The sequence below is a fragment of the Carassius carassius genome, chromosome 44 (assembly GCF_963082965.1).
Source record: "Carassius carassius chromosome 44, fCarCar2.1, whole genome shotgun sequence".
NCBI lineage: Eukaryota > Metazoa > Chordata > Actinopteri > Cypriniformes > Cyprinidae > Carassius > Carassius carassius.
Window position 1 is genome coordinate 2,742,221 of NC_081798.1, and position 22,160 is coordinate 2,764,380.

At 34.6% G+C, this 22,160-nt stretch overlaps 1 protein-coding gene across 1 annotated transcript in view; it reads left to right on the plus strand.

Annotated features, from left to right (window-relative positions):
- The first annotated feature begins 12,014 nt into the window (after window positions 1-12,014).
- LOC132126834 (cAMP-specific 3',5'-cyclic phosphodiesterase 4D-like) overlaps window positions 12,015-22,160 on the plus strand; it is a 66,090-nt gene continuing 55,944 nt past the window's right edge. Inside the window, exons 1-3 of the mRNA XM_059538372.1 lie at window positions 12,015-12,068; window positions 19,683-19,763; window positions 19,956-20,155. Of these exons, the coding sequence (XP_059394355.1) occupies window positions 19,752-19,763; window positions 19,956-20,155 (212 nt within the window). The 5' untranslated portion in view covers window positions 12,015-12,068; window positions 19,683-19,751. The remainder of the gene's footprint in view (window positions 12,069-19,682; window positions 19,764-19,955; window positions 20,156-22,160) is intronic.

The window sequence follows — 22,160 nt, forward strand, 5'->3', positions numbered from 1 at the left end:
TGCTGGCTATTGGTATGGACATGTCCCCAGCGTTCCGATTAAATTCTACACCCTTGGCTACAGGGAATGTTCTAATATGTTCTTTTCAATTTTCAAAGCTACTGGAAGCTTTTCCAGGTGTGTCTTCCCTGTGGTCACAGCGTCTGACGATTGTTTGGCCCCAATCAGAACATGTCTGAGAGGTGGGGGGCACACAGCAGGCACAGAGGGGTTTCCTGCATCCAGACGGGGTTATTGTTGTGTGGAAAAAGAATGAAAGTTCAAAAGATTTTCCAGGCTGGGCTGAACTTTCCAGATTGATTTTTGAGTGCATCGTCATGTGGCTCTTGTTGTCTGGCCCCTTAGTGAAAACAATTCTGATAAAACACACAGCTGTTACTGAAAATAGAAGATACAACTGAGGCAAAAAAAGCAGCAAAAATAATAGAATAGAATAAAATAAAATAATACTAATAAATTAAAAATAAAATAACAAAATAATTAAATTATTAACTTGCCCTAAAATATGAATGAAACAATATAATTACAGAGGAAATTACTTTAAGATCAAGATTTGGACATTTTCGAAAAATATCATTTTAAATATATTATTTTTGAAAATTATAATTGCCGTTAAGGGGTCATCGGATGCAAAATACACTTTTACATGTTTGAACATAAATGTGTCTTGGCAGTGTGTGAACATACTCTATAATGATATAATAAAGGTTTGTTTTTTTATGTCCTAAAATCATGACACCTTTCTCAAATCAAGCCATTCTCATATTGCTGCAAGTGTGGCTTCACACAGGTCCAGGCCCCTCCCACGATAGTTGATTGACACTGGCATCTTACCTTAGCTCCGCCCTGAGTGACTGTCATCAGTCCATCATTGTTTCAACACTGGAGCAGATGTAGACAAGAATGACTCCTAAGCATTGAGGTGTTCTGTTTTTGGATGTAATAATGAACATAGCAGTCGTCATTTACTCCTGACATCTGAGCTGCTGAAGACGCAGTGGATTACATTTGTTTCTGAAGGGAATGCACCCCTGATCTACCTAAATGTGTCCATCTTCACGTGAATCATTCATGATCCAGCTTCACCGAAGAAGTGAGTATAAGTTTTTTTTATGAATCTTTGCAAATCGCCTTTCCTAATAATGTGCTAGTCAGCAAGTTCCCAGCTAAAGTAAGTGGCCTCGTGAGAATGGCTCCTCATCACCCAGCGGAAGAGAGGGGCGGGGTCAGCAGAGTTCATTAACATTTAAAGCAGCATGCAACAAAACAGCCTGCTCTGAAAAGAGCTGTTTTTGGCAAAGAAAGAAAAGGGTGTTGATGACCCCTTTAATGGAATTTTTTTTAAAAATTTGAATTAGATGATCAGTACATCATTATCTTTTAACAGACAAAGTATTAACTTTAATCAGAAACGTGTGTACTATAAAATATGGCTTAATTGCATGTTTCAGACTTTAATTTTGAACATATATAAACATCAAACAACTTCTATAATCCAGCACATAAAACATGTTAATTAGCACATGATGGTCTCAGATCATTCAGACCGAACTGCTGTAAGTGTTTTCAGTGTTATAATAAACCTAACAGAATAAGCCTCCAAAAAAAAGCTTGAATAGCATGTACAGTAGAACCATAAAACTGCACATGTTCCTTAACATGTTCTACGCCAGATGCCAAGCATCGCTTGAGTACATTTTCCATTGTGAGACTTCACAGGTTGGAAACAGCTATAAAGGTATGCAATATCAGCGGGTCCTGTGAGATTTAAATGTGTCAGTAAAAACATGGTTTGTGATACATGGGCCAAAAGCTATCACACACTCATGACAGGAAGTGAAGTTTTATCAGCCGATCCTGTGACGTCCACAGGCATCTCCAGGGAAAAGGAAAAGCACATCACAAATGACTAGTAGTCAATGCTGATGACACGTTCCAGTGATACCTTACCCTCTGCAGAACTGATTAAATGGTGTGAAAATATTAAATGGGATGGGTGTTTAACAGTGTTTATGGCCTAAATGTGTGTTTCACATCAGGCTCAGTTATAAAATGCTCAGACAGCAGAGGCACACTGTGTCTTGATAATCATGTGATCGTTCAGGCCTCTAACGCCATGGGAATAGGCCACGGGATTACAGACGGATTCGCAACAAACAGGCCACATACACAGCCAATGCAACAGTGTTTACAACTGAAAACACTAGACTCTGCAAATCCAAGAATGAGGTTATGTTTTGAATGTAAGCCACTTCTAGAGCAACAGCATTTACAGGCAACATTAATAAAACATCTGTTTTGCATTGAGCTCTATTTGCGCAAATAATTAATAGCTGAAAATTCCACACACACCACTTTCAAATTTTTTAATAAGTAAGCAAAATATTTTTTACTAAGGTTCAGTGACCAGTCCACATAATCACTTCGCGTCTCTTTTCATGTAATGGTGCACATACGTAGCATCATTAAATGTTTTTATTAAGTGTTTACTCTCTTTAGTTTAGCCCCCAAGCCTATAGCCTTGTTCACATGACGTGGTTATTGCGTCAAGGATTGGCTCAGCATGGACTAAACAGACAAGCTGCTGCTCTTTGGTTTGTCAGAGTCATGCATCTGGACAGCATGTTCTCTAGCCAATGAGTGCAAACAACTTCTTTCCAGATGTTTCCTTATAATCAGTACTGACATGCAAAGTGGTCATGAAACACAGTCCGTTAACTGCTATGTGTAAGTCAACTTTAGAAGGGACAAAGAACGAACAGTGAGAAGTTCAAAAGCCATAAAAAAGAGCCAATACATAAAAAATAAAAACGAGAACTCAATTTCAATAATGCAAAAAAGGTAAAATTATAAATATGAATATTATACTTTAAAAATAAAAATCCTTTCATCTTTTACTCACACTCATTTCATTCTCATAAGACTCTTTTGCCCTTCACTAAGAACACAGTGCACACATTTAGGTAAAATGTTTTGAGCCACGAGTGTAAAAATTACTGTTTTCAAACAAGTTTCCTCTCATCTGCAACTAGTCAGGCAAGCAGGCAGCCCCGCCCACAAACTCACACCATTGGTTGTCATTGTTGCTGAGCTGAGCAAAATTACATTTATTCAGAGGAATCAGTCTACAAATCAGGCTTACTTATTGTAGACACAGTAAACTGGATTAGAAGACAGTCATTGAAACCTGAATTTGATCAGAAAAGTGCTGAAAAATTAATTCTTGTCTGCATGAACTTGAACTTCTATACCAAGATACTACCATGTGCTCCAAACTGAGTCATAGAGACCTATTACATAAGTCAGTTCAAAGATAGGAATGTCCTGACTAACCACAACTCTGATTTACAAAGTGGGTTTAGTCAATAAAACTGTGCAGAGACTAATGGAGTAGGTGGCTTCCTGATCGTTAAAGGCTGCATGGAGAAAAAACGCAATGAGTATCAGCTGTGTTCTAGGGCCTGAAAATGCTAACTTTTGATAACAAGTTTCAAAGTTTTTGAAAACAATACCATTATAATCTCTGTGAAAACAACAAAAATGTGACTTTGTGAAAACAGTGACATCATGCGCATTCACATTACATGTTCAGTCTATAGGTAAGTGCACAGGTGTGTAGTGTTTCTTTACATTGCCAAATACTGGCCTGGCATGCATAATAAAGTATTTTTTTGCTGTTTTTGCAAATCGGTGCGAATGGGTATTTTGACATTTTAATGTGTATAAAAAGCTTATCAAAAGTGCAAAAAACTTTTCCATTTTCTTACTAAACATTTTTTTTCAAAATGTAAAAAAATAAATAAAATAATAATAATTAAATATTACACAGCTCTCTGGAATTCTTAATTTCATTCAGTCAACAATGGCATTCAGTGGCTGGATATTTCATCCGTGGCAGTACTGTAGAATAACTGAAACTGGATGTCTCTCTGTCACCTTATGGACAAGCTCTTATTTCAAACAATCACAGCTGGTGCCATCTTGTGTCTCAATTATCAACTGCAGTGAAAATGACCTCAGAGTACTTGTATATGCATTGACATTTTTTTTTATTATAGAATTAAATAATAATTTTCAAGCGGGCAAAATGTTTAAGATTTTTTTGGCCTATAACATGCATTACCAGGTTAAAGTCAATCCCTGCTGGTTAATGGTGTAAACACATCAGTCTAAGGCCAAAAAGCCTGTTTCCGATTCTGGTAATATAAATGAATTTGCTTTTTGATTGTTTTTTGAGGGCTCCAAAAAAAGTACAAAGTAGCTAGTGAAGAGCTTTGGAGACTGTGCACATTCATCAGCTAGAATGGCACTAACCAGCATAAGCCAGACCTGTGCAACACATGTGTTGAGCGCTGAGCCTGAGGCGGCTCATTCAGACCTGGAGTGAACCAGAGATTTAATCTATTTACAGGCTTAGAGATCTGCTGTGTCACGCTGACACGTAGCCTGTGCACAAGGGATCAAACAAGTACATAAACAAGGATTTTCTTCTTGTGTTTCCGTTAGGATGCATGCTACTTCGTCACGTCATCGTCAACAAAATTGTGCCACGGGGTTGGTTGATGCTAACTTGAGGCCCCTAGGGGCCGTGACACAAAACAACAATCCATACCGTGCACTAATAAGTGTTCTGAAGGTCCGTGTACATTCGTATAATTCGTTTTTTAATTTAATATTGAAATCTGAAAAAATGAAAAAACTCCACATATTTCGTTTTTCATTCGTCCGAACAAAACTAAAAATCAAGACTTCGGCTTCGTTTTTTTGTTTTTTACGTTCGGGGACAGAAAACGAATAAACAACTTGAATATTCGATCCCTACATGTGGGCGGGAATGAAACGCCCCTCTCCGCTGATTGGTCAACCAAACATTACAACATAATAAGAGTCCTACGGATTCTTAACATGATTATTTCTACTACATTTTATCTCTTTCTCTTCGTCAAACAGACATATGAAAGAATAGCTTGACACAAACCATACAGAGGCAGAGCCTTTTGGTCCTTTGGCACATGGCTGCTTTATTATAGTATCCACGTCTATCAAAATCTGTCTGGCAAAGGTGTACTACGCACTGCCTATTGTAGCGAAGTGCAGACCGCTTTCAGTTTATGTGAACATGTAGTTATAACTTTTGTTTTAGACAATATACCGCATTTTGAACTATGGGGGAACTTAAATAAACCTGATTTTCAGTTGTTGTTTTTTTTTTTTTTTACATTTTACCTTTTGTATGTCATATTTAATGTTACATTTTTACATAAAAAAAAATAGAATAATATGACAATAGGCTGTTACCAATTAAATCAGTATTCAGAGATACAGAACCTGTGTCTGAAGATACTTTTATAGATGTATTTACAGTTTAATGCTGATCAGACAGCTGTGCGTGCATTTACATAGCAATTACAAATGTATAAGGAAATAAGATTAATGTGTTATACGACATTTTTAATATAGAAATAAGAACAAAATTATTTTTTTTAATGAAACTTGAAATATGAAAGTAATATCACCACTAGGTGGCGGTATTTCATTGTGTTAATAAAGAGTTCAAAATGCTTCATTAATTGATTCAGAAATAAAATCAAGTTGCTGTCTGTAATAATTGGTCAGTGAATTGTTTTCTATAATAATGGATCTTTCAAAGACTGCGATTCTTTAAGGAACGATACACCATTATTTGCTCCTACGTAGTCACACAGTGGTTCTGTGACGTGGGCAGAGAAAATAAAATTTTTCTATGCTATCAGTCAGATGGCCAGTACCTCTGAAGCTCTTTGATAGCTTTGTGTGAGAAAGACTGAAAATCAAGTTTTACTGTATATGAGACTTTTTTAATCAAGTTGCAAAGTGACTTTAAGTCTTGTTTTCTAAAAATTATTCAGAATGAATCAATCAAAATCAATTGATGCTTTAAAAAGTCTGAGTTTAAACTCCACTTTATTCAAAGGTAAAGAAAACAAGTTTGTTTTTCTTACCCCACTTGCATATATATAAAAAAAATTTAAGCATATAAACTCACTTTATTTTTTATATGTTTTTCAGAAAACTAAACAAAACTACTAAGTAAGATTTTTTTTTTGTGATGTTGTTTGCAAGGCCTCCCTCACAATGCAGACAGAATAACAGGCTTTAAATCACATCTGACACTTTTGAACTATTGTGCAACATGCATTTAAAGAGGTGGATGGACAGTCAAACACTGACAGCTGTGGACACAAACACCATCCAGCCTTATCATGACTGTGTTAACTGATCAAAACAATTAATATTTTCTATGAATCAGCATTACTGATGGATATTATTTTAGAGTAAATATTGTTCAGAATAGAGGAACACGTTCTTAATGATGTTTTAAAGAAAAATTATGTGTAAGCAAAATAAAAGGTTTACTGAACAACAAATTTAGTCTATTTCTTCATATAGACCTACACTACAGAAGGCAGCAGTTAGACTTCAAACTGATTAGCTAAACATGTATGAAATCATGTTAATTAATAGTTCGTTAATAAAATTTGAAGTGGAGGTCAAACTTCTTAAATGCTTCCAACTGAGTTCTGAAAATGCAAAGAAGAATGCATCTTTTAAAAATTAACCCCATTCATTTTTCATTTATAAAAGCTAGTTTTGTGACCTTGAGAGAATTTTGAATTATAATGTCTTGGTTTGGTTTTGAATGTTGTGTAATGGCACATTATACTCCATTTTCCCCTACAATTATACAGGTACAGGAAGTCATTTTCAGGTAAACACTGTCAAATAAAATCAACAAAAGCAACAATCTTTTGTTGCAACATTGCCAAGTGCTCATTTCTTTTACTGTCTATGCTCATGAATCAGGTGAATGCGAGTTCCGGTCTGAAACACAAGCTTGATCATTTTAGAGGAAAGCATGCCACCTTGTGGTGACTGCGAGAATAAACTCAGCCTCACGAAATAACTACTGTGTATTTCCGCATTTTTACATCTTATTTTAAATGAATCTAAACTAGCTACATAGTTTTAATTAAAAACTAACTAAACTGATTTAAAGCTAACTATGAAATGAATATTGTGTTTCATGTCAATTACTAGATTAGATATCCCACATTTCTGCCCATTTTTCTTTGTCTATGAGTTTACCTTAGCCTATTCAAGTTTGGTTGCATTGCGTTGCAAAGAGAAAATAAATACTCTTAGTAAAAATCATTTTAAATCTAACTAGAACTTGTAATATTTTATAGTTCTTTGAACAATGAGGGAAGGATTTAAAAGCTATTCGCTCTGGTGAACATTTCATTTGAGTCTAAAATCAGGCATGAACAAAAATATCACAGCATACACAACTCATTCTTAGTTTAACATAATAGATAAACGCTGAACACTATAACACCTCTAAACAAATAATTTAAGTGACAATAGAAACTAGATAGAAGATAAACATTTGATGACAAACCATGATATTGTCTTGACAAAGTCCAATCTGAAATTAAAAAATGGTCTAAAAGTGTGAGGTTTGGAGGTTATATATCTGTCAAATAAACAGAAAGTATATATCAAACTAGCTCAGTCCACATTAAACATAAACCTTTTCAGACCCAATTAGACCTCATAAGATCACTAAAAAACACGTTTCTATGCATTGCAAGCATGTTTAGATGTCACCAGCATACTGTTTTTGAGCATGTTTTAGTTCAAAACATGTTCCTGTTTTAGTACTAGCACTTTTTAGTTTGTCAGCACACTGCAGTCATGTTCCTGATGGTTTTTAGCATTTTGCTAGTTTGTTTTAACATAATTATAGCATTGTTCTTATATTATAGCATTCTTACAGTTGCGGCTTGTGGCAAAGCATCTCTGATGTTTACTTCATATAGCCCATATACTGTAGCAAATATATGCAAACTGTAGCAAAATCTTATCGCACAGCTCTAAACAGCTAATGTTGACAGGCATTTGGTATTTTAAACATTATCCCTATAATTTTCTATTAAGCTGCTTTATATAAAATTATGAGTATGTGCTATACAAATACAATTAACGTGACTTGACTATACTGTAAAAATCGTCACATCCAGGCAAATTCTGTAAATGCAAACATGAGCAAATGTACCTTGTGTAAATAGCAAGCAGGACTGTCAGCAGATGCAATATTATATGTGATATTTGCAATATGAAGCTGATATATTTTCGTGACGTAATGGTAGGTTTATATTATACCAGTGCAAACAGTTCTGAAAGAACTGAGCAATTATTCATTCTGACGGTCGACTGAAACCACTCCTTCTGCCACACGTCCACATCCTGCTGTTCAGGATCTGCTGTGTTTGTGCTTGAAGCTCAGCTGTGCTTTAGACCTCTGTGCTTTATTTTTATATCATAGCAACACTAAAATGATCTCTCTTATTCTTCTACTCACTTGTGTTGCAGCATCACAAGGTAAGACAAAATGCTTGTAATTTTCAAAATTGTTTCTTGGAAGCAAATTGTTTATTTTCTTTATTATTTTTATTTATTTAATTTAAAACAATTAAAAATGAAATGTAAGTATTGTTTAATATGAAAATGCAATGTTTTGATATGTAAATGTAAGGTTGAGAGAAATGAACCAAGAGAAAACATTACCGTCTACAGCCGCGAGAGGGCGCACTATGCTGCTCAGTGCTCCTGTAGTCTACCACTGAGCAGCATAGAGCGCCCTTTCGCGGCTGTAGACGGTAATGTTTTTTCTTGGTTCTAAATAAATGCGACTTATAGTCCAGTGCGACTTATAAATGTTTTTCCTCGTCATGGCATATTTTTGGACTGATGCAACTTATACTCAGGCGCGACTTATAGTCCAAAATTTTTTATTACTATTACATAAATCTTGTTCTTGTTTCATGTATCACTGACAAATATGCACCACATTAAGTTAATCAGTTCATGTCAAAACTGCATATAGCATTTATATGCAATTAATGTTTAAATTGTTTAAAATAAGGTCAAGATATAATTATAATGCAAGTCAGTTTTAACTGTGTTATTTACATAAGTATTTACACAGTTATCTGCAATACTTGATTCTGAATGTTTAATTGTAGCATTTTGTCAAATATTTTATATTAATGAGGCACTAAAAAAGTGTATTACTGACTATTTTCTAATTGAAACTGTGTGTTAGTTTCATATCTCTCATACATCACTCAGTCCCTTCCTTCTCACAAAATAAAAAAATAATTTAAACTCAAATCAGCTTATTTATTTGATAAACAGCTGTGTACTACTGTATAGACCTACTATATATAAGGAATAGTTCACAGAATCATTATATTATACTGACTATTAAAACAAATACTGTTGTTTTCCTATGAAACACAAAAGAAGAATTGTAAAACGTCATAAAAACACCATAAACACATGACTGGAACGTTACAATTCTGAAGCCAAATTATATCTTTGGAAATTTTACATCCAGATTGCAAATTGCCATATTTATAGAGCTTGATAGACATGGTTACTATGAACTGTCACTGTATGTCTTTGTAAAAATCCCCAGTGATCAACATGAGTGCTGAGTGCTTTTCCTTTCACTGCTCTGAATCTGGCTAATTGATTCATTTACCCTTCTACAGATGCTTCAGTAAATATATCAGAGACACAGCCGCCCAACGGTTTAACAGTCCAGTCCACTGGCACCACAGACCCTGGAGATACTTCTGAGTCACAGACTACTACACAACTAATCATAATTCAACAAACAACACAAATGGACGTCACAAACAACACTGAGACAACCACTACACAATCTACCTGGCTACCCCAGACATCTGAACTGACAACATCTGAACTGAAGATCGCCTCTGTTGACTCTATTGAAACATTTCCAGCAGAAGAAAACAGCAAATCCTATAACATGGGTAAAAGATTAGATAGATCCTTAGACTGTCATAACTGAAGACCAAAATTGACCTGCACAGTTTTTATAGCTGTGCTGGATTAGTCCATCAAATCTGTTGATAACAAGCTAGATAGGAAGCAAAATATAAAGCTAGGTCTACAGCTGTTACAAATAAAGTGAAATGAATAAAAAGTGTTGATTACAGCATGAGCCTACAACAGGTTTGCACACATTACATATGATTTCTTTTTATGCATGCTTAGTAGCATTTTAAGAGCTTTATAACCAATCACATGTGTTTATTTGAGCCTATGCATGCAACTGAATTGTGAATCTGCATTCAAGAATTCTCTCATCATCATGATAGACAACAACATGTAGAAAAGACTGTACTGTAACGTACTGTAAGTAAGAGAGGTTTTTCAGTGAATTTAACGCGAGTTTTAGCAAAAGTGAACTCACATTAGACGGAAGTCACGGACCGCATCAGTGTTTACTCAACTGTCTTTATTAATTTATTACCAGTTTGAATATCCATTTTGTTTTTCATGCTACGGAAATAACACATGTGAAGTCTTGATTATTTAATCTGTAAAAAGAAATAAACAAATCCATAAACGGTTCTCAGCTTTTTCGACAATGATATTATTAGATAAAGTGCCCCTATTATGGATTTTTGAAAATTGCCTTTCATGCAGTGGGTAACACAGCTTAAGTGAATGACAACATCAAGCAAATTTTGAAATCTGAAAGTTCACCGTGTATAAAGTTACTGTCTTTCAAAAGAAAGAGTCGACTTTGAGTCATTGAAATTAGTCGTTTTTAAACTTCTATATTTGTTGATTTACATTTATGTGATTGATTTGTCTCTGTCTTGTACAGATCTGGGAGACAAACGTGGACAAGATGTGGCAACAAATCCAGGGCTGGTTGCAGTGCTGTGTATTTTCTGCTTTGTGTTGGCTGTGGTTGCTGTGGTTGTGATAGTGAAGGTTGTTCGCTTCAGGAGGCCACAGTTTGAGAGGCTTGATGATCTACCAATGGTGAGTCTTAAATTTACAGTAGTGGTTCTGCACTGTAATCATAATTATAGACCATTCTGCATTTTCTTCTGGCTGTGAGTTTTAGGCAACCCATAGAACTAATATATATAATATATTGTATAGTCACAATCTGGGGTCACTAAGATTTTGCAAGTACAAAATGTGTAAAAAAAAAAAAAAAAAAAAAAAAAAGCTTACAAAATACAAAATTGACTTATTTGTACTTAAATGTTTTTTTTTCTTTCTTTCTTTCTTTAGGTAAATGAGGATGCACCGTTTGCCCGCTACCCTCCAAAATAAATTCCAGTTTCTTAAACTTGCAGGCTTAGTAAAATAAACAGCTATGCCTCTGATATTTAGCTTGTTTTTTTAAAATGAAATGTGTATTTTTAGCATATAGACTTGATGTGCAATACGTAGTGTATTAGTTAAAAAAAAAAAAAAAATCCCACAATAGCACAGACAGTGACAAATCTATAGTCAAATGAGGAATGTAAATGTACATGTGCCACATTCACGATTTGCACTGTCAATATTTGTGAGAGACTATGAAGGGGTGTAACACTTTCAACTTGTCCTCCAGATGGCGACAAATTGATTCACAAGCGGTTTTACTGTATGTACAGTATAATGTGGTCATAAAGACATGCTCTTTTAATTTTATTTGAGAATTTGCATTTGTTTTTGCTCACAATACCAAATACCTTTCAGTGTAAGTTTTGGTCAGGGAACTTTAACTATAAAACAATTCAATAAATCACTGGTGAATAGTATATTCTATAATTTCTAAAAAAAAAAATTTTTTGTAGCATGAACTTTTTAGCTAAAATTTAGCTGAATGCATAAGGATTATAATTTCTTTTAAAATCTTTTTTAAAATGCTTTTATTTTAGTTTTCTTCTTGTAGTTTTAGAGATCACTTATGATGTTAAATTTGAAAGTATACACAGCTTGGCATCTCATTTGAAGTGACCTGCTGTTTGGGACAGCGTGCTCTCTCTGTTTACATCAAGACTTTGCCACCATGTGACTGGAATCAGCGTGCGGTTCAGAGTTTGAAGTCTAAAACCTTTCACCTCAAATATAAGCTGAAGTATGTGAGCACGACTGCAGAACAGACACACCTGTACAACACTCCCCTACTCCTCCACAGGGATTCACACGTAAGGCCTTTTCTTCTTTCTTTACGTCTATTGCACACTTTCAGTTTATGATACTATTCAAACTATTTGTCTAAATCAAGACTCAAGGGTCCACTTGTAAAACTATTTATATGTTTGCCATGGACGTTTTTCTTCTTTTTTCTAGCTCATAATTTAACAAAAAGTGCTTATCGATGGTCTTTCATCTGTGAACAGTGGTTTAGTTTTTGAATTAGTTACAGTATGTGTTCAGGAAACCAAGGTGCTGTAAATGGAAAATAATTGTAAAAAATGACATACAATATATAAATGTAATTAAAACTTGTTCTGTTTTAGTAAAAATATATATTTTAAACTTTTAGTTTCAGTTCAGTTTTCTTTCAAGAAAAGTCTAATAAACTCAAAGCGGTCAAACTATGAATTTTTATTGGCCAATGTTTTTCACCATTGCACTTCTCAGGAGAATGTAATGTTTAGTATGGAAGTTTACTACTTGTATACTGAATACATCTTAATAACAAATGACACAAAAACAATTTTATTGTTTAGCAGATATTCACATATGAATGGCATACTGTACATAAACAGTAAAAAGGATTTGCACATAAATTATTTCACATTTCTTTGTAATTATTTGTGAAATTTGATACTAGCGTAACTTGCGTTAACTGTAATGTGTTACCCCCACTGCTTGGAATTAAAAAATTTCACAGTGCAGTTTCTGGTAGCTATAGATTAAAAAACTGCATAATGTCACTACATAATTCATTTGCATAACCACTGTTGTTGTACTGTGGTTTTGTCAATTTATTACTCAAATGGTGCGATTTACGAGATAATGTCCATTTTTGATTTAGTAATTAAAGCATCAATGACCAGAGTCGGTTGGTGTCAAACTAATGTGGAGGTGATTAAAGACTGAATTATTCGCAACAACAACAACATTTTTTATTATTACTCAAATAAAATAATGCGGTAAAGTCATGATATAATAAAAGTTCAAAATCACCTGCAGCTTAAAAACCATGTAATTGTGCTCAACAGTCCACAATAACATTGTGAAGAGAATCTGTGGGGGGGAAACACTGTATTCAGGCAGGAGTGATCTGAAAACAGCACAGAAGAGTTTGACTTCAAACGAAAGTTCAGACATAGCAGGTGCACTTGGATGCATGTTATAAACAGGGACAAAGTGCATAGAAATATGAGTCATAAGCTTTTGCCAGTGAGAAAGAGTGTATGTTAATGATCAATCAGCAGCAAAAATCAGCATGTGCAGAGCAAAATGTTACAATCATCATGACAACGACTTTAAATGCATCAACGGTGCTTCTTTAGACGGATTTTAATGCCTGTGAGCATTAAACAGCTCCAAGGAGATTTTATGGATGTGCCATTTGTTTTGTTGTTTTTAAAGGTTATACTGTGGATTTTGCTGAAATGTCATAATAAAATAACCCCTTGTGCTGTGATGCTGGTGCTGACTTTGCTGAATTTGCTAAGGTGTTTTGGCTGGTTTCTACAGCATTGCTTTGGTGTTCAGGGTTGCTAAGTTGTTGCCAGTGGTTTGCTAGCTGTACTTCAGGTCAGAAGAGCCCAGCCTCAAGTTTATATGATGTTCTGCTAGACGTGTGAGGTTTTATTGACTTGTCATCCCTCCATTTTTGTCAATCATAGCTCTATGTAATACAATCAGCGGCACAATTCATCCTCTCTCAGCATTTAGCTGTATCTTCTTCTGTTTGATAACATTTATGGCCCTGCATTATATAATCTACTACTACTACTAATACATAACTAATACAGAACTATAATTGATTACGATAAATACTTTATATTATTTGCAATTCATCATTTAATTAAGTTTTGAGATTGTAGCTTTTCAGAAAGTATTGATTCAAAGTAGTAGAACAAAAACATCCAAAACATATATTTGTGTATATATATATATATATATATATATATATATATATATATATATATATATATATATATATATATATATATATATTTAGTTTTATTCTTATTCTAAAGACTTTTACAAAACGGTTTTCTTAAAAACTGTATTTTCTGATTCACAGAGTGATAAAAAAAAAGAGAAATCCGAAATCCCCTCTGTAAAACCTTTGACTCTAATATGTTAACAAAAGGAAACTAAAATGTTAAACCTGGCTTAATCCAATATTCAGATTTCTGTTCTGGAAATGTATGTAAATTATCGCATGTTTAATTAGATAATGCCTACAAAATATTCCAGAAACCTTGTCATTTTTTATGTTATCAATCAGATTTTTTTTTTTTTTTTGGTGTTTCTTGCATTGAGTAATTTTATACTCAATAGTTGAAATCAGCTGACAGAAAAACAATTAGAAAAAGTTTAAAGTAATTAATTATTTGAAGAGTGTTTAATAGATTTTTTTAATGTTTTTTTTAATCCAAAATCATTTCATTCAATTCATCCTGATTTATCACTTGTTGCAAAAACCTTGCAAACCTGAAAGAAAAAGGAGACCAGTGCAAACTAACAAGTGCATATGGTGATAAACAGCCTGAATTCAAATAATGTTATGTACCTGTTTGTAACAGATCAGATATGAATTGTGCAAAATTATCTAAACATACGTCAGTGAGACGTGAATCTGACTGCGGTCTGCACACAGGTGCAGATTAATAAGTGTTGATGTATCTTGTAAGACCGCTTTTATGATCAATCTGGCTCTAAAACTATTTTATTGCCCTTTGTTCCAAGAAGAAAAGAAAACCATAAAACGTCATGAGGGTGAGTAAATGGTGACACAATTTTCATATTTGCAACCGCATGCTCTAACAGCTCAGATCACCTCCCAGTCTCATAAAGTAAAGATATGAATAAGACATGACTAACATAATGTGACATTAGTTGCTTAGTGTGGATCTTGATGTTCTCCGTCTTACTCATTTCTCATTTTCAGGGGCCCCTTGAAATGTTAGCACAGGACTAGACAGATATTTATGAATTAATGAGATTGCTTCTTTAATTAAAGAGCTTTATACTGATCTGCCACAGTACTTATTAAATGTTTTTCTCGTGCATCCAGCTATGAAGAAATTCATTGCTCAGATGTGATGAAACAGCAGATATGTTTGTCATCTGTCATATTTCAGCGTCTGTCTCTCTGAGGGATTCTGCCATTTGAGCTGAGGCAAAAGCCACCTGCTGATCATTACAAGTTCATCATTACAATTGCATGACTAATCGACTAGTCGACTTCAATGCTCTGCCATGCTGTTCCTTTAGAGGGTGCAACAAGATAAGAAATCTTTGAAGGACTTCCATATTTAAGCTCTATTTCCAAACAGTTATAATTACAAATAAATGCAATCTCTGAAAGCGCTCCACAAGACGTGTGATTATATTATTGGAAGATCGAAATTGAATGGGAGAATGCATGTTTTAAACAGTTTAATTGTACAGGTAAGTTAATAGCTGTTCTAATCTAATGCGCTGCTGCACTGTAACACACACACAGGCTACAGACAGCAGCTCGTACATCACGCGCAGATCGCGCTTGCACAGAATTATTAAGCACGGAAAGGTATCGTCAAAAATGTTCTGTGATTTCTCAAAAAAATAGCTTGGAAACTGAAAAGTTCAAGCATATATTTCTGTGTCATATGCCATAGCTGTGCACAATGTGCCTCACAGTTCCAGACTTATTTGTTCATTAATGACGTCATCGTCGACTTCGAAAAACCCCAAAAAATGTAAATTGAAGGCTTTTATTTAATTACTTTACATATAGTTTCACTTTGAAACTACCATGTGTCAAACTCCTGGATGTTGTGTTTTCTCCCTCATGTGTTCACCATGACCTAGTTTTCCCTCGTGTTTTGATTCGTTATGTTCAGGTGTGTCTTGTCATTATCCTCATTTGCTCTCCTTTTTAAGTCGTAGTCTGTTCACTGTTTCTTCGTCTGGTCTTAACGTTACGTGTGTGTGTTTCTTACCTGCCTTATGTGTATTACCCTTCTGTGGATGTATTACAGACTCTGTACCGACTGTGTAATCTTCATCGTATTCATGCACTTCCTAAACACCACTGCGTGACACCATGAAATGTGCGTGAATCTGCAAAATATCATTTTGAAAAACAAAATCCCTACAGGCTTCTTGCACAGACAAGCTAAACTGAAAAAGAAGAAAATGCTTAATTTATTAATCAAGTATAAAAATCAAAGGAAAGAGCATCATCCGACGACACTCACAAAACTCTTAAAAGTCTTACTGAGTTTTATATATGTCAACTGTCATTGCGTGTTTAATGTTTTAGTGTGTGTACTGAAAGTGGGTGATCTAAAGCAGGAACACATTCATACTCGTTAAATTAGCACAAAGAAAATCACACTGTTTCTAGAGGTGTAAAAAAGATAATCTGTCGCTGAATAATCACTGAGGTGAGAAACATCAGCTGTTTGGTGTAGATTTTCACAAAACAGAATTATAGAGTGTAAGATGTGTTTTTTGCATATGGTTAGTATTTCCACTCATGTACTAATGCAGTGCAACAGCATGTCTGTATAATTCTGTATTTAATTTATGATTAATCTTTATTTTCAGATTTTTATGAAAGGAATTAATCCTGTTTTATCTCAGAAATACAGTAATTTACTATAGTTTCCCCTGCCCCAGTACTGATACATTTCAAACAATTAATAATCTAAGAAGATTTTACTTATAAAATGATATATTGTTATTAATTGGCCATAAATAATAATAAATAACCATTTACAAATACTTGAAAAACCAAGTATTTAAAAACCATTTAAAAATACTTGGTAAAACCTATTATATAAAGTATAAAGAAATGAGCATTATCTGCTACAGTGGTGTTATTGAGAGTATGAGCTAATGAATAAGAAAGAAAACGAAACTATGACTTAATTAAGAGTTTGATTTAGTGCACAGATATTTTACACGGTCATACTGCTGACTGAACTAATGAATATGCTTTGGGTGTATTTTCTTTGTGATGTGATTCATATGGTCATGATGGAGACTGCTGGTTTGCCAGTGGCATTTAATAAAGAGAAATAATGCTAATGACCCTAGGGCATGATGCACACATCACACAAACACACAGAATTGACATTCATCCACTCTTCTCTACTAGGACAAAACAGTGTGCACAGTTAAATAAAATTAAATAAAATTAATGAATGACTATTTGCAGTATTAGGAAATATATATACTAGATATCAAGATCAGATCTAAGATCCAGAAGTGTTTATATCTGTTGATAAGTGTCAACACATACTGTATGTCATTACTGTCAGATACAAAAACGTACTCACGTACATATGCAATTTTATATAAATATTAGTATACATATTGAAGAGTCTAGCATTCACTTCAATTCATTAAACTAATGTTTAGATAAATACATTTTCTGCTTCAATTAATTTCCACCACAGTCAGATGGTGTCAAATCATATTTGTGCATCAGACAAGTATTAAATGCAAAAGCTATGTTCATTTTAGCGAGCAGGAAAGAGATTAATATTGCCTTATTTTAAAATATTTAAAAACATACTTTTTCTGTTTTAATATGTTTTAAAATATAATGTATTCCTGTGATGCAGAGCTGAATTTTCAGCATCATTACTCCAGTCTTCATTGTCACATGATCCTTCAGAAGTCATTCCAATATCCTGTAATAATATTTCACATTACATAAAATAAGACTTGGTGAACATAAGAGACATTTTTCAAAACATTACAAATTCTTAATCATTCCAAACTTTTAGAGGTGCTAATGCAACATCATAATCTCAGGGCTATATTTCTATTATCGAAGTGGTGCGATTTTCAGAATCTAATGGCATGTAAAACGACATCAGAATCTAATGGCACATAAAATTGTGGGACATTTGGCTCCCATTAGCTTAGAAAGTTTAGCATGTTAACACACTGAAGCATCTCATGTTCTACGTGTTCTTTAAATCATCTCTGTCTGCGGTGTATTTTTAGGCAGATGTGCAGCAGTAGTTAGATGTATGCATGAGCTGAGAGGGGCAGGATGCTGTAGGGAGGCCAAGCAGCTGACACAAGCGCTCAATACAAACAGCCATCGATCTACATTCACTCTACTGTACATGTTAGCAATCACAGCAGACAGAAATCGGACAGACAGTGAAATAATGACACTATTCTTCAATCTTTGGCTGTGAAAAATCAGTGTTGTTTATCAGCTGATCCAGAACCATTCATCACAATGGCAATCTTTAGATATTGCAGTGTCTGTTTGAGAGATTCCCTACAGTTAAGAGACTGAGTCATTGTAGCTATCACAGATTCACAGCTTACATCAAGCAATTAACACACAAAGCCCACAGTTTGTCAGCCGATGATCTACAGCGTCCTGCTCTTCATATTAGTCACCACTGCGGCTCCTGACTGTTTGTCAGATTCAAGGAAAAAACTGATTCCAGCTTAACTGGAGCTTTAGAGATCAATATGAGGACCTGTTTATACTCTTCACAGACGACTGATCGATGACACCCTGATTCTTGTTAATAGGACGATCGTGATGTCATCTCTGAGAAGATATGGGATGACATGTTGTTTAACAGTGAAAACTGAGCTGTGAGATCAAGCTGATTTTCACACTTTTGTAACAGACTCACATCACTAGTGTGTTAGGACTTCATTTATTGGCTCTCTTCTCTTAGATGGCTCAAAGTATACTTCAGTGAATGTGTATCCGTGTACAGCATTTGAAAGTATCCACTTTAATTTGTAACAAGAAAGCAAATTTGTGTGTTTATGATTATCTTAATAAATGAAAAGAATATAATACCAGATGCAATATCAAGCAACATTTTTGAAAACAATTTCATTTCATTTTCAAAACAAAAACAGACATTCTAACACGGAACGCACATTTCAAATAAGAATAACTGGCTATACCAGGGGACTGTTTCATAAATCAAGTTTACCCAATAAGCCAGGCTTATTTCAGTTATTCTGACTTATTCTGAATCAAATCAACTGAAAATAAGTCGGACTAACTGAAATAATCCTGGCTTATTTGGGTAAACTTATTTTATGAAACAGGCCCCTGGTGACCTTGCAAATATTTGCAAACACGTTTTTGTATTTTAATGCTTTAGTACAGTCAGAAATGATTTATACAGTTATACAGTTGGGTAGTTATTGTTACGAACGGAGACCCAGGGAAACACAGGAGACAAGAGATCCAATCGCAGTGTGGGTTTTAATGGGAAATCCAAATCAGAAATTAACAAGTAGGGGTCAAAACCATAAATCCATCCAACAAATAAACAAACAGGGAAGGAACAGGAACGGGAAGAGGAACTCGGAAGACGAGGGGACTGGGTGATGGAAAGAAAGGACTCCATGAAGACAAACAGAAAAGACCGGTTAATATAGGCAGGGTAATGACTATCAATGTCATTACAGGAGTGCAATTACTGTGATGAAGGGACAAGGCTTTGTGGTAATTGTAGTGCCTACAGTGAGGTGCCTATGGGGAAGTGAGACCACTAGTGGAGACTCAGGGAAACAGACCAGACAGCGTGACAGTTATATTTCTTTATTTTGTATACTCAATGAAGAACATACTTTTTTTTTTGCAGTTATCTCATGGATAAATAAAATTATCATCATGATTGTTCTGAAGTAATCGCACTGTGAGAGTTGAAGACATGGAAAATATGGTATGTGATTTCATTTTAATGTATTATTTAAAGTCAATGTTTTACAAGTATAAAAGATAAACAATCTATAAAAAAGTGTTTTTGGTAGTAGTCAAATTACATATATATCCTAGAACATCCCAGAACAGCTATTTTTTGCACTTTAATCCAGTATTTTGCTTAGCTGACCTGCAGCTATTTTCTTCTACTCAGAGACGAAGGAACACTCTTGTCTCCAACCCACTGGAGCTTCAGCCCAAAACCAGCAGTGCCGTTCGCCGCAGGTTCTCTGGGACACTCCTGCTTCCACCTTTGGCCCGCAGACACCCCACCTTGGATGCCAAGAAGTTAAATTACCTAGAAGCACTGTATAAATCGGCCCTGGCCTGTGCAGATGCCCCAAAAGAAACAGAGTGAGTCATCTTACACACCATAACATTCTCTGCCAAATAGCTTTAAGTGTACAAAATCCCAACTGATGCGGTCAAAGCTATTCTTCAATAGACTTCTGCTGATTGAAAGCACATCCTTAGACATCAAAGACGGACTGCTGCTGTCACGTGCTGAGTGGTTTCCAAAATGAACACTGAGTGTGCAGTTTCTGACACTGTGAGCAAAATGTGACTCTGTTAAATCATAATGCTTATTGTTTTTATATAAGCTGGCATAGTGTACACCACAGTATTGAATGTCACTGAAAAGGTACAAAGATCTGATCGGACAAGTATTACAGGGCATAAAGAGAGCTAGATACAGTATAGACAGATGTTTTTTGGAGTGGGAGTGTTACTTCTGATACCTTTTCCCTCTTTTGTATCTAATAAATTTTAATCACTTGCTAGTTCGTTCAAATGACCTGGGAAAGCAAATGAAATAAAGGTCATGGATATTTGAGCAGACAGTGGAAACAACTCCTGGGTGCTTCTACACTATCTACTGTTCTGGTAAAAGGGCACAATGACTCAGAATGAGATCATATAAATACTAAGACAGAAATTCAATACATCCCATATGAACACACTAACATGCTATATTTGTGAGCATTAAACACAATTGTTTTTTTTGCTAAACGTACATTGATGCAACACCTGATAAAAGTTTTGTTTTGCCACAGCTTGTCTAATTAGCTCTGTTCCTGCTGAGGGAAAGAAACATGTTGTATCAGCTTATAAAATTGTCAAGATTGTTTTCAGAACATAGCAGCTGGTTTGTTACTTGGTCTACCATCTCTAACCAGATTTATCCAGGTCTGTCAGGTTTGTCACGGTCTCACCAGCTGGTACTCAATTTTCTAAATCACCTTGAAGCAGTTAATGACCGGAAATGGCCAGCATGGTCCAGCTAAAAGCCATAAAACACCTACTAGGATACAACATATAATAACATTATAATTAAATGCAATCACATTATTAGTATACTTCAATATATACTTTTTTTTGTAGTTGACCTAACCCGTCCTTCGGATGAGACGTTAAACAGAGAAAAGCGCTACCTACTTGTAACAAATTATTATCTTAATTTAAAAACAACCACAAATGTTTTGTGTATTGCAGGTGATTTATATTCTTTATAGAGTCTTATCTGTTAATATTTTATTTATATCATCATCTATAATCTAATAATTTTTTAAAATAAAATTTTAATTTATTTATTTAATTTATTACTTATGATTAGCCTTTGCATTGAAAACAGTTCACTTCAGGATAGTGTTGGCAAGGAAAGTTTGGTCGTTGATTTATGTTTTGTAAATTTTTATTCTTTTTTGGATTCTATTCGGTGATTGTATTTATGTGTAAATATCCAATTATATTAGTAGCAGCCTACAAGTCTGTAGTAAATACTATTAGGCCTACTACTAGTAATAATAATCATATTAATCATCATTTTTATTATTATTGTCAAATTGTTTAATCTGTTTTAGCAATTCTTTTTTTACGCACTTAAAAACATAGATGTGTAGTTTTGTGTATCTTGGCTTTAGAGCCATCTACAGTTAGAGGTGCATTTATGGATGTTTGAAAAAATGCTTTTGACCACAGCATTGGACCGAATCCCAAAACACACTTGTAGCCAATCAGCAGTAAGGGGGTGTGTCTTGCAATGATAGAAAGAAGAGAGTGCTCAAAAATGAATATTAACAGATTGACTATAGAGAAAGAGAGATGGTAGATAAAAAAGAGGAAAATATCAGAAAAACAAAACTTTAAAAAGAAGGGTTACAATCAGGCAAGAGGTGGGACCTGTGTAAATATCAGAGCAGTGTTTCATCGGTGGAGAAAACTCAAGGAGCTCGAGGGAAGGGCTCGAATTGGACGCCGACGTTGCATTGTTTCTTCTTGATAGATGAGTAACATTGATTTTGCTTCGTTTCACACAACTTATACATGCTGGCTTTAGTTTGAATATGCTTGTATGTCT